Here is a 13854-nt window from a genome sequence, read left to right as displayed (position 1 = left end):
AATGTAACAGCCTATTAAGGCTTCCATGGAGATGGGGAAGGAAGATCAGGATCTGAGAGACATCACTATACACGTCCACAAATGGAGCTTTCAAGATGGGACTCCAAACTGTATTTTGAGTATAATTCCCCTGGAATCCTCCATCTACTTTGGTTCATAGCAACTATGACCATCAACATCACTTTAAAGAAATCAGTGACAATGTTGTAGGAATACATAGGATACAACGTACTTCTATATTCTCCTTTCCTCAACAGGTTTATTGCCTTTTAAGAAAATTTTTGTAAAATATAAATACAAAGGCAGAGAATTTACTTACAAAGTTAAAACACAGATTTCAAACATAAACACACAGTTCAGAAAATTTTAGTTTTATGTACATTTTCAAGCAACCTCAACATATTATGTTAGTTTTCAATATTTTACAGGGTACAGAAAAAAATAGCTCAAAGTCTTCTTTAAATAAGAGCATAAAATGTTTAAACATATAAACAATCCGGGTTGATGCGTGAAAACTAATTTCACAGCTTTAAATTAGGATATAAAAGTTTCATACAATTAGTTGTTGTGTGTGGATATGGTTTGAATTTATATTACACGCTACTGGATTACATCCAATAGCATTTACCTGGCCAGAGCAGGTACTCTGTAAACAAAACATAAAGTTACAACGTCGCCAAGTGCCTTCACCGAATTCACTCCCCGAAACCAACCACACAGTTCCGACCCACCACACTCTAAATAGTTACGGCCTCTGTCATCAGAGCTTTGTATGAAATTAAGTCAAAGTGTGGAGCTCCTTTTCCTTATTTTTTTTTCCTTAAAAAAAAGAAAAGAAACAAATATTCCAAGTAAAAACAAACATATCCCAAAGCATGTGTGCACTGAAAAGTAAAGAAACATTATAACAACTTCGTAAAAACTGACTTAAAAGTTTAAAAAGAAAAAAAAAAACCATGTTTCTAAGTCCTTCCGACTGGAGTCATTTCTCTTATATAAAGAAGAGATATTTTCATATGTAATAGTGTCCTTTCTTTACAGAAATAGTCGTATTATGACACATATGCACAAGGATTAACACTATAACACACTATACACGGTGGGCCTGGTGAGCTCACCAGTAGTCGTTGGTGACCATGTCACTGGGGTGTAGCCACTCCACGGTCGAGCCCAGCAGAGTCTGAAGCTCACTAGTGAACTCTACCAGATCCAAAAGCTCCTTGCTTTCAGGGTTAAAGGCTTCCAGGTCTTTGGAGCAAGAGAACAAGAGACTTGCTGAAACTTGCCGGTAAAACTCCGCCTCTGCAATGGTGACAATTTCCACATTTGGGAAATTGCAGCGGAATATACGGGAGGACATTTTCAATTTCTTAAGCACGTCTGAAAGCAACAGCCAGTTTCGAGGCCTACAAAAGATAAAAGGAAAGTGGTTCAAGTTTCTGGGAAAATTAAAAGTGCTCCCGACTATTAAATTCCACTCCGACAAGCTCAGTCCCCGGCTGAAACAAGGGCCATTTACTTCTGCTTTGACACGCCTCCCCCCACCATTTCTCACCATACCTAGAGCAATCTACTTCTAGCGGTGGGAACTGTGGACTCATCTGGACTTATTAGGGAACCATCCACCTAGGGAGGACCAACCACCTTAGCCAGGAGCAGAGTAACACCTGAACGAGACACATTACAGGCTGCCCTCAGTGCTGCCGGTGCTGATGGAAACCGACAGGTAATGTCTTGCCCACTCGGCTCGAGCCACCCCTCTCCAAGTGAGTGCCCCACTCTAGTCACTGGGGAAAGCCAGTCTGTAGCCCAGCCAATCATCACAATCACTTCTTTGATCTCTTTTCTTCTCCGCCGCTCACTAATAGAGGATTATAAACACAGAAGGCTAGCTGGCTCTCTTTTCCTTTCCCACACCTCCACCCCAAGCCCTCAATGATTTTGAGAAGGCATTACATTCCTGACATACACCCTTGCCACCCTCGACGGTGTCTATCACTAATAAAATGTCAGAGAGACGACACTCACCTTTATAGCCTCAGAGCCCAAGGAGGATGTTACTCATTAAGCACTGTGGACAACACACAGCATAACCCGGTCTCCTGACATGCACACCCCAAGGCCTTGGTCACAGGGGCACAGCGGCCCAACCATGGAGCCAGACGGGATCTAACCCAAATCTGACAACACAGAAGATTCTAGGTGCCATGTAATGCTTTTCGTAATCTTCTATGAGAAGGGGTTATACTATCAAAATAGTCCAAGAGACCTCAAGTGCCTTGGAAGGCTCCTGTGGTGGCCTGTGGGGAAGAGGCTCCTAGGAAGGACCCCCTTCCCAAAGACGTTAGTGACTGAAGGATCCAAGCCGCCAACTCTTTACACCTTTTCTGGAAAAGATCCACTGCATTCCACGGACACACAGGCATTCATTCACCCACCCATCCTCATCTACTTCAAGGCGTTTCTAACTCCTGCCACCCCAAGAGCAGCTGAGCTAGTTCTCAACCACATGACAGCCCAACTCACCCCTGAGCAACGGACACTTGGATGTTATAACATGGTAAGAGAGGGGTTTCTGAAAATTCAAATTCAAACACATCGCTGTACGCCTCATCGTCATCATCCTGGTCCTCTGGCCCTGGGGGGTTTGCTAACACATCATATCCGCTTTCATCATCTGGTTCTAATGGAAGGCAAACAAGGAAGAGAAAGGAATCAGTAAGCCACAGCAAGACTAGCTGTTGTCAAAAAAGGATCCTTTAAAGATTCTTGCCCAACTGAGCCCCGCTTACAGAGCCACCACCCGCCACTCCTCACCCACACCAGGGAGATACATTCTGTAACATATTCTGTAACTCATTCACTTCCCATTCAACTAAAAGAGCAATGCTGCTCACCACACACGGAACTGCCGTAGAACTCCCAAAAGCCACCGGAGTCATCGTCACTGCGACCCTGTAGGTCATTTAAGTAATCTAGAAAGAAAAAGATAAAACCTGCTAGTGAGAATCTAATGCTGGCAGAGTTAGGGGGCATCTCACTTCCTGTTCACCCCATGACACTCCGTTTGTGCATTTTCCAACACCATTCTCTGCCATATCTGACCATAACCTACAGGCGAACCCTGTTCGCCTGCCCTCTTGATGGAGGAACCACCCTAGCCCACCAAAAGAAAATCTAGACTGGCGAACTATGAATCTTTTCAGTCCTCACAGGCAAAAATAAAGTATGTATCTCTTCTTTGCATTCTGGATCTCTTCTTTGATAGACAAGAGTGAGCCCAGTGAGTTCAGTGGCATTCTTTGGCTGGGAAGTGTGCGAAGTCACCATCTAGATGTTTGAATAAGACCATTTCTTGAACTTTGTCGTACCTGTTAAGAACTTTTCCATAAGTTCGCTGTGGGTCATTTTCATGATGGTTCTACCTGAGTATGTAGCCAAAGTAGGGTCAGCACCATAGGAGAGGAGCAAGCGGACAATTTCCAAGTGATCGTTCTCCACAGCATCGTGGAGAGGCCTAGAAGACACACGCAGAGGGATTCAACTTGTGCACAAAATGCTTACATCTAACAATAGGCAGAATTAGGCATGTGCGTGCCAAGCCTCCTGGGAGTAATGTTTCACTGAGGAGGCAGGTACGGTCACTGTCATTCCAGATAGGGAAACTGAGGCAATGACTGGCCCAAGGTCAAGCAACATCTAAGTCTTTACTATTTCAGGCCTAATTCTCAAGTGCATCTTAATCCAGGGCATACAGAGGAACGCCAGCCAAAATGAAATCGTTTTCAATGAACTGGAGTAGGTAAGATAACTTACAAGGGGAAAAACCCCACCATTATGGAAGCCAATATAACAAGCAATTGTCATACCATTAAAAAAAAAAAAAAAGCGCCTATTCCATTTTAAAAAGAAACTAGGTGCGAAGTGGGGCCGCTCCTGAAAGCCAGACCCCAGTGCTTAGAGATCAATGATCAACCCTCTGGCCCAGAACCACAGTGTTACTAATGGTATGACTGTCAGGTAAGGCCTGCCATCCCACCTCCTGGTAGCACTCCACCGACACAACCTGGAAGACACCTGGCTAACTCAGATCCAGCCTCTGATCCGCGAACCGAGGTCAAGGACAGGGTGGGGCCAGGCCTGGGGATGTGGGTGGGCAAGGCGGGTCCTACCAAGTCAGCTGCAGTTGGTCCTGTCGGCTCCCATATATTTTAAATACTGGGTATTTAAATACTGGGTATTTTAAATACTCAATAGATGCTGGGGAGGAGTCCAGGGTCTTAAAAGGCAACATCCTCAATTATTCAGGCAGGCTCAACATTTTCAGGGACTTCTGTCCCTGGGAGCATTGCAAACGTTTACAGTTCTGTCTAAATTTGCCAGAAAGGTCTGGTCCATTCCATCTTAGAGGACCCCACCATCAATGTCTTGTTTCCATGTCACTGTGTCCTTCCTTCTGGGGTTTCCCACATCCCCGGAGAAGCATTACCTGTCAGCAGGGTGAGGCTGACAGCCAAGATCCACCACTGACCTGGTTCCATCTTGGGCACTGCAGTTGACGTCAGCGCCATATTCAAGAAGGTGGCGCACGATGTTCAGCCAGCCCCTAGCACAAGCTTCATGCAGAGCACAGTATCCGGCGTTGTCTCGATGGTTCACGTCACAAATCTTATTTTCCAGGCAGTACAAGACCACCTCCTGTGGGCGGGAGATGAGGGGGATGCCATCAGACCACCACACAATGAATCTTTTAAGTGTGAGCACGCCATAGCGCCTTCCGAAGACATACGTCCTTGGGCCTGAGAGTGCACTATGGCACAGGCAGGTGGTGAGAGGGCAAGAGCATGTGTGAGTGGCTTAGTGATGGAGACAGTGTCATCTGGGCTCCACAAGCTGGTGACTATATGTGAAACCTGGCCCTGCTGCCCCAGCAGTCTGTCCCTGGGCCAGTTACCCTTGAACTTCTCCAACTGTCCATTTTCTTCTTCTGTGAGACTGGAGAAGAACAGAGGCTCTATAAGGTAGCCGAGCGGATGCAAATCAGATAGAAAAGCCCTCAGCCCAGAGGTGTCCGGCTGCTAACATCTTAGATAACACATAGACAAGTACAGAGAACATTCTCACTCGATGGGTCCATTCAGCAGGTGGAAGTGGATGACAACATGAGTTTAGATACAAGTGTAGATGACCGATGCATAAGGAGAGATTACATCAGCTGGAGAACATTCCTGAACTTAGGGAGGGAGGGAGGGATACCCAGGTCCTCACACCCTTGTGAAGACCCCAAAACAGAGCCGGGGGCACAAATGCTCCTGTTTGTAGAGTCGAGTTTGTTAAGTAGAGTCAAAGAGAGGTTCTCTCTATGAACCACATACATCACCAAGAAACGACACAAAACGCTTCAAATAACCCCACCCTCTACTTTTCCTCACCCCCCCTCCCCCGAATCAGTAACATTTTCATATTTACTTAAGTTAATGACCGGGATCTGATATACCAGATACTTCAACCTACACATTTCAAGAACTAAACAGAAGAAGTCCACACTTGCCCCTTTTCAGAAGGTGTCCGGTGTCAACAGTTCGCATTAGGGTCACTGTATTAATCTTACTTGTTTGGCGTGTTAAAATATTAATATGAAATGCTCTCACTAAGCAGAGCAGTAATTTATTCAATGTTTCATTACGTTGATTGAGAAAGTTTTCCAACACATAAAACAGCATTTGCCACCAAAAAACACGCTTTTCTCTTTTCCTCCAAGTCATGCCCAGCAGAGCTGTCAGGTTCTGAGAGCTGGGGCAGGCAGAGTCTGCAGGTGGCACAACGCAAACTCCACTTGGTCAGGGAAAGCTGCATAGGGTCAGAGCAGGCAGCCCTGTGACAACTCTTAAATAACTCACCTGTTAAACCTAAAACAGGGGTCATTCTATTTACCCACAGATGTTGAGGTGGGTTCTGAAAAACCTTTTAATGATCTTTCGAGGACGTGACCACTCACTTGGGAGCTAACTAGAATGTTCCATACACTCACCCTGTGAACCTAATGTTGCATGCTAGTCAACTTGGCCATCGGTGCCCTGTTGCTTCAGGTCACTGGGGCAGTTCCCTTCTGAAACAGGAGGAAGGGAGAAGGCATGCCCACAGATGTGTTTCTTCGTTCAGATCCTAACCTGCCAGAAAGCCCACAATCCTCTGGGCTCCCAGGCCACCTGCCCCAAGCCCTGGTATCCAGGATACCGCATGAAGCTGCTGCTCTTTTAGCAGGCCCTCACTAGCCAGACTCGAGTGGATGGCTGCAAGCTAATGAGTTGTGTACCCCAGCCCGGGAGAGGCCCCGTCACGTGGCTCTGGGATCAGGTCTGAGCACCACCGATTGCTGTGCGCAGATCAATTTACCCGGGTCCCAGCGGCCTGCCTGGTGTCCTGTCAACCCAGGGTTTATTTGCTGACAATTATGGCCTTCACCTGGAAACCTTCATCGCTACTAGGGCTGTTTAGAGGGTACCTAGAAATGAAAGGACGGCAAAGCTGATGGGTAAGCCAACTCTTTTCCTGGAGGACGGTGACAGAGGCAGTAGTAACCCACAGCCAGGTCAGGCATTTTGCCATGGGCTGTCCCTAACTCAGCCACATTGATACTACTATTTACATAGCACTTCTCATTTTCCCAAATGAGTATGTCTTTTGTTATCCCACAGTAACCTATGAGACATCAGGAAGGGAAGGTGGTACCGTTCTCATTCAACACCTGGGGAAACTGAGGCCCAGAGAGGTTAAGCCCAAGTTCCATTAACGTGAAGTACAAGACCTAGAACTCAAGTCTTTTGGTACCTGGGCAGCTGGAAAGATTCCAAAGGCCCCAGAGGGCCCCAGCTAGAGATGCCATCCAGCTGTGATAAGCACCCCACCCGGCCCTCTGTGTTGGAGTCAAGCGGGCTAACTAGGCTGTCCCGGCTGGGAGGGCGATGGCCTCTAAACGGATGGCTATCACTGTCACCAACAGTTGGACAGAATGGTTAAGGGGCCAGCCAAGTCTGTCTACCCAGTACATTTCTTGGTTTATTTTCTACGCTAGAAATGGGAGTGTTTGAAGGGCAGCCCACCCATTCCCAAACAAAATCAAACTGTTTTTGTTGGACAGTTCTCTGTTAAGCGGCTATAAGCCGAATGCCATTAACCACAAAATGTAACCATAAAGGCCATAAACCCGACATTGTTAATTAATTAAATGCCTCATTAACTTTTTTAAAACATGATTTATTCAATTCATAGAAAATTTAACCATCACCACTAAACGCACAAGCATGTGGTTGCAGACTGGCCTTTTAGCCTAAGAAACAGAAGCCTTTTTACTGGAAGGGAAAGGTTTGCATGTCTCTGGCCATGCAAGTCGTCCATTTAACACAGAGGGTGTTTCTAAACCTCAAGAATCAGATTAACACGACATAAAGCTCAGACAGCCTTTTTACCGCACATGGTATCGTTAGCTAAGCAGAAAATAACAAGGAAAGACTAACTTCAGGAGAGCCCTCCCAGACGTGTGCATTCAAGCCACACCTTTACCCCTTCACCTGGTTAAGCAAATTGTCCTTCAACTGTAAAAGGTTTAAATTGCCACATCTCCTGACTGGCCATCATCCTGACATTTTAAATTCTGCCTAAAGAAATCCTAGAAAGTTGGGTTCAAAATTGAAAGCTTTCATTCGGTAGTTAAATGTTCAGCATCAAAACTGGTGACCTGTGTAATTTGCGTATTAAAATTTACACTTGAAGGGGGGGGGAAAAAGCAGTTGTCCTGACAGAAACATTCCTAAGGCTTCCTGTGCGCCGCGAAAGGCCTGGTAGCCTATAAAAAGATGGATCAAGTGCTCCTTGGTCCAGGCCTCAGACCCACTGGCTCTATGCAAACCAAAAGGGGAACTCCCCGAGAGGGCCAACAAGGATCTGTTGAGATCTCTGGTCCCAAAGAGACATGGGTGGAAAAGATGCCACGATCAATGGTGAGGCCAGGAACCCCACAGTCCACCCTCCTGCGCCGCCCCCCATCCCCTCATCTCCACTGTCTCCTGGAAGCACAATCCATTTTCTCAACCACGACTAGCAAACCATGACGAACGAACGCTTGGCATGAGGGGTCTAGCTCAGTGCCACATGCAACATCTACTGCTCTTAGCGCACGGGAAGCCAACCGGCTGCCACTTGGATTTCATGAGTTAACTACCAAATCTTCCAGCGTTCTCTTCAGGTAATCCAGAGATCTCCAGAAGGGACACGTTGACACAAACAGCACCACGAAGAAACAAAAATACCCCCAAACTAAGAAAGCACTCGGGCTTCCAACTTCTTACCCACACAGTCAGGCCTCAGGGGTGGAGGCAGTCACACCACGAAGGGCTGACTGCATAATGGACAGTGGCACAGTGCTGGCCAGGCTGTGGGAGCCAGCGCTCCGGACAAATGCTACGAGCCCTCAGCCGATCCCGTGCCAGCATGAGTCCTGCCACCCCGGCACTCATCCACACCTCCACACTCAGCCTGCTCAGCCGCATTTTATTTTCACCATTCAACTCCCAGAGGGCTGATGCCAGCATAAAAAAATGCCTTTGCCCTATGGGCTATTACATCACAATTTCAACTGACAAGCGTGGTGGGGGAGCTGCACGGGGCAGAGGGAGTAATCTATCTCACAGAGGTTTGGAACTGTACAAAGGGCAATTGCAATGTGAGCCAGTCTGGGAGAGGAGTGGGGTGGAGGAGGGGTGGGAAGGTGGGGGGCTGGGCTTTGGAGCCAGACTGCTGGATTGCTACCTGTAAAAGTCATCATTTAACCCCTCTGGTGCTCAGTTTCCTCATCTGAAAGTGGCATAATGCTAGTTATTACCACACGAAGATGTGGAAAGGGTGAAATGAGTTACATTAGATCACACAGGCTTAGAAAAACACAAGCGATCTTTCCATCTATATTGCTACAGCAATATAGGCTATTGTTATCGGCAATGCTAGGTGGGATATGGGGGCAAGGGCAGTGAGTTTGGGGCAAAGCCTGAGTCCCCGCCGCGCCCCCCCCCCCCCCCCAGTCCTCAGGTTCCCTTGCCCTCGCAGAAAAAGACGGCTCAGGTCCTTCCCCCAACCCCTTCCTACCTGCACAGACATTTCCTGCCCACAACCCAAAATAGAGCTAACAACTTCTCTCCCCCTTGCTAATCAGAATCCAAAGGGCTCATTAAAATTCCCCCAGTCGCCAAGCCCTGGGTTATGTCAGATTTTATATCAGAGATAAGTGAGCGAGATGGGAGGACGCCAAGCAGCCTACCTGCCTGAACAGGAACTGAACATCAGAGAGGCCTTTCTTTTCACACCGCGATTGAACAAGCCACCAAAGAGAAGGCAATGGAGTGGGGCTAACACAAACATCCTGTGGGACACCCAGCCCAGCCCCCTGATGTGGAGGGGGCTGGGCTCTGAGTCTCATCTCTCTGCCCAGTGGCCCCCTCAACCTCAAGGAGCAACGGCCTGTGGTTTCTGAATCCAGGGCACCCCCAAGGACACTCACCTCATAGCCAAGCCGGGCAGCACGCTGCAGGAGGGTCTCGCCGGCATTCTTATTGACAATAAGTCTCCGTGCTTCTGGGGGCATCGGGCGCGACTGGGTGGCCTCTGGAGGGGAGCTTGAGCGTGGCAGCTGTGAGGACTGGGAACTTGGTAGCAGTTGCTGCAAACGGTCAAAGGGTTTCTGCTCCTGCTTCGCTGGTGACAGATCATAGTCGGAACTGGGCTCAGGCCGCTTTCGGAATCTCCGGACGGTCACCTATCACAAAATCAGGCAGTGTACACATTTAAGGCCACCTTCCATAGCTGCCTCTTACCCCAGCTACAAACCCAGTGGAGGGAGGCACGTTTTCCCTTCTTTTCGGGGTGGGGGTTTGGGGCAGGGGTTTCTTTTTACAGGTTTGAAACTTTACCACCACCCAGGAGACGTTTCCCCTAGGAAGGGGGAGTGACATTTGGGGGAGGAGTCCAGGAAAAGGAAAGCTTTGTCCCCAGAAGCAGAGCAGCAGGCAGGCAGGATGTGCCCAGGCCCAGAGGTACCTTGCCATCAGCATTCTCCACGTAGTAGTCCCCCGTCAGCGACAAGCCCCGCCTGGGCTCCTGGGGGATCAAATGCTTGGTTTTGCACAGTCTCTTCCCGGATGGTTTCTCGCTGTTGTCGGTGTATTTCTGCAGCAGGGAGGCAGCCTGGCAATCCTCTTCTTCGTCTGTGCACAGCACATCTGTCTTCTGGCTTTCTTTAATTTTCTGATGTTTGGCAGGCGGCCTCGAGGCTGGTGTGCAGCTTGGCTGAGTCTGCTTTTTGCCGCTTGCATTGGTGGATGAAAGGCTCTTCATGGGCGGAGAGCCCGAGAACACAGGCAAGCCTAAATCCAGAGGGGGTGGTGGGTGAGGGGAGGAAAGGAGGGGGAGAAGAAGCAGGCGTTACACAGTTGTAGCCAGTGTGGAGAGAAAAGCCCATTGTTAGCACTGATCACTGGTGCGGCTTCAGTTTTTAAAGATATACCAATTATGTTTTCAAAGCATTAATATTTTAATTACCCCACATTCAAATGGCAAATAGGTTAACCCACAAAATACAAAGTGGCAAGTTTCTTCAAAGGCCCGGGACAAGAGGGCAGAAGGCAGCCCCTTGTGCTCTCTCATCCCCACCCCACTGGCCCTGGGTACTTAGGACGTTCCCAAGGATGGACAGCCTGGGCGCTCAGGACCCGGTGAACAGACACAGACAGCCTGAAGCAGAAGTGAGTGCACTGGCAAGCCCCCAGGGTCACCCAGACGTCCTGCCCAGCCATAGGCTGGGTGACAAATAGCCCAGGAAGTCAAGCTCCTTCCTCTCAGCTGCCCTCCTCACCGTTCATTCCAGAAGTAAGTATGGAGGTTGGAAAGAACTCGCTGCCTGCCACCTTGTAGTCACTCAACTTCTATGGCACTTCTAAGGTCCCCTCAAGGGCCTTTTCCCATGGGCGGGTGACCCCCACCCTCCAGGAGTAGGGCAGGCAGTCAGAGTGGTCTCTGTGTACCTTGTTCATTGTCACTGGACTTGAGGGACTCTTCTGACCAGCTTCTGTTGCCTTTGGCCTCTGCCCTTTTCCTGCCGGGTTTCTCTTCAGAGATGTTATTGCCTTGGGCAGTGACCTCAGGCTCAATAGCCTGGGTCACTTCCTTCCTGCCCTGCCGGCCAGGTTTGCTCTCTGCTGCTGATACCTGCTGCTCCCACCGTTCTCTAAGGTGCAGCAAGTGGCGTTGCTTTTTAGGATGGAGCCCTGTTAATTCAATGCACACCTTCAGGTTGGTCAGCTCATTATAATGTGGGTCTTCTAAGTGGTTAGAGGAATTGTTTGTCATTTCCCTCTCAGGCCAGTCATCTAATGGAGAAATAACTACAAATTAATCAAAAAGCCCCCGGGGAGGGGGTAACAAACTGTCTTACCCATCACTAATAGGGGTGGGGGAGGGGTGGGGTGTGGTCATGGTCTCGGTTGGAGATTCTCACCAAGTCTTGGGAGGCGCCTATTTGTCTTTGGCCGGATGGGCCACAAGATCTCTCCTGCCTCTGGTTTTGGGGGGAGGGAGGTGTGAGCGCTTCCCCAGGGCTCTAGGGTGGGACTGGAAACATCCACTGCCCCACCCTGTGACTTCCCCAGGGAGCCCTGGGGTGAGGGTGGGTGCTCGCCTGTCCACCTTTGGCCGCTAAGCAGACAGCCAAAGTCGACCAAGCTCACCTTTGGAGACCCGTCTCCGCTTGGCTTTCAGCAGAGGATCCTCTGGCAGCTCCTCCACAGTGGTCTCAGGATGGGTGCCGTCGCCTGAGACTTTGCGCTTTCTGTCCAGCCGGAGGGTGGGGCTAGGCGGCATGTCCACAGCAGCCTGCTCCACGGGTGGCTCGATGACGGGCTGCCTGTCCACGAAGTACTTCTCCACAGGCAGGTCTTTGTCCTCCGGGCTTTCGAAGGGGTCGTGTTTGTTTCCAGCACTATACTCAGCTGGGGGAGGGGAGACAGCAACACAGAAATTAAGGTCCAAAGTTCACCACAAGAAAGGCAGGATTTGGGGAGCAGGTGGGCCCTCCATGCCCAGGGTAATTTGCTACCAACAGGCCGTCCTGTGGAGACAGGGGGTCTCACACACCGGAAGAACAAACACCTCAGAAACAGCGTGTCCCACAGGAAGGTCAGATGAAGACAATCAGTTGTAAAAGCAGACAGTGCGGTGTTTATGACTCACTACTTTCAATACCTTTTTAGAGTTGGGGCATGAGACAATCAAAATGAGGCATCGACACTATCTTTTTTTAAAAAACACAAAACACGTGATAAAAGAATTCCCCCCCCACCTGCTACATCCTAGTCGGTCAACTTTGATGGTGTTGGGATCCCCTCCAGGGCCCTTTCCCAGAGGATGGGTGACCCCGCAACAAGAGCCAACCAAGCCAGGGCTGACCCTCTCTGGCAACATTGGCTGAGGTCATTATTTTGAAATAAAAGGAAGGCTGGTGTAATAGAGACCAAATGTCCCCTAAATGTCATCTACAGAAGGGGTTAGCATCGATGTTCACGTGGGCGACAGGGGAGATGATAAAGGAAGAGGGACGGGAGGGTGTTGGGAGGCAGGGAAGCTGGGAGGCCAAGGGCACTCGGAAGAGGAGCTCGGTGCTTGCACAGGGTCGGTGGCAAGAGCAAAGAACTCAACCTGATCCCTGCACGTCCCTCTGTCCTCTTTCTCACACTCGTGGGGGTGGGGGAAGCATATCACTGCAACCAAGGGGCTATTCCTATGTCCTGTTCAGGCAGAAAGCCCTCAAGGCCTTGGCACCCCGGTAACACCACGCACACCCACAAGTACGAAGTCACCCCACCTGACACTCCTTCACATGCAGCCATCTAAGGTCATTCCAAAGACAAGAGATCTCCCCTTCACTGTCAGGTACCGGTATGTCTTTCCACACTAGGCCAGCATTTGCTAAACTGTTCACTCCAACACCACCTGTGCCACTTGTGCTCCTTCCGCTCAACCTGATATCCACTTGGGGCCTTTCCTTAAATCGCCTCAGCCCAACATCTCTCCTTACTTTGCTCTGGCCTAAGAAACAGCTCATCGACTGCTATGCTGCTTGCATTTTTTCTAATACACAAAGAATTCCATAGCCATCATGGTGATGTACAGGTGTTCCCCCAAGATAACTGCACATCACCAGGGAAAAGAGCTCCGTGTTGCAGTAACACTGTGCTAAGTAAGCTGCCCAGGTCCATTTCCAGATGAAATCATAAACACACTCCTTATACGCTGATCTCATTTCTCCTCCTTTCCCCAGTCCACTTCAAATATCATCCCCCCCCTTCTGACCAGCCCTGCTGAACCCCTGGTCAGCCTTCACTTGGGGGCTTTCCCAGCTTTGAGTGGCAGTCAGTTTTGGGGACAAGTGTCATCCTGGCCCTTGGCTAGCGTGAGTTCTTAATTGTGGAAAGAGCGCATTCACCTCCTTTCCAAAGGGACCTTCATATGGGACAGATGGGGCCATGTCTATTCTTGCAAAAGCATTGGTGGAGTTGCCCCAACTATGCGGGTCTTCCACCATGGCAGCGTTCCAACACAAAGCAGGTGGGTAGCCAGAGGAAACCTGTAGCTCGCCCAAACCTCTGGCCTGTGCGGGGAGCGGCTGCAACTCTCACTCCGGCTGCTCTGTGACCCTCTTAACAGCTCTGGCAGTAACAGCACCACTTTACAACTCGGCCCCTTCAGTTGTAAAGTGGGAAATATTACTGCAAGCCACCTCCCAGGGTGGGCTTCATAAACACAGGTCCA

The 13854-nt window shown here is 49.3% G+C and overlaps 1 protein-coding gene across 5 annotated transcripts in view; it reads right to left on the bottom strand.

Annotated features, from left to right (window-relative positions):
* Nucleotides 1-208: 208 nt before the first annotated feature.
* BCOR (BCL6 corepressor) overlaps nt 209-13854 on the bottom strand; it is an 84417-nt gene continuing 70771 nt past the window's right edge. For 3 of the 5 annotated variants that reach the window (XM_081043291.1, XM_081043290.1, XM_081043292.1), the window contains 9 exons: nt 11775-12035; nt 11073-11417; nt 10090-10415; nt 9554-9808; nt 4532-4698; nt 3372-3517; nt 2898-2975; nt 2527-2683; nt 209-1406 (listed from right to left, as the gene is read on the bottom strand). In XM_081043291.1, the coding sequence (XP_080899417.1) occupies nt 1115-1406; nt 2527-2683; nt 2898-2975; nt 3372-3517; nt 4532-4698; nt 9554-9808; nt 10090-10415; nt 11073-11417; nt 11775-12035 (2027 nt within the window). In that variant the 3' untranslated portion in view covers nt 209-1114. The remainder of the gene's footprint in view (nt 1407-2526; nt 2684-2897; nt 2976-3371; nt 3518-4531; nt 4699-9553; nt 9809-10089; nt 10416-11072; nt 11418-11774; nt 12036-13854) is intronic. The other 2 variants (XM_081043293.1, XM_081043294.1) reach the window with 1 other exon arrangement.

The sequence above is a fragment of the Rhinolophus hipposideros genome (assembly GCF_964194185.1).
Source record: "Rhinolophus hipposideros genome assembly, chromosome: X".
Classification (NCBI taxonomy): domain Eukaryota; kingdom Metazoa; phylum Chordata; class Mammalia; order Chiroptera; family Rhinolophidae; genus Rhinolophus; species Rhinolophus hipposideros.
The sequence above is the reverse complement of the archived record's forward strand: the minus strand, read 5'-3'. Positions and strand labels throughout refer to the sequence as shown.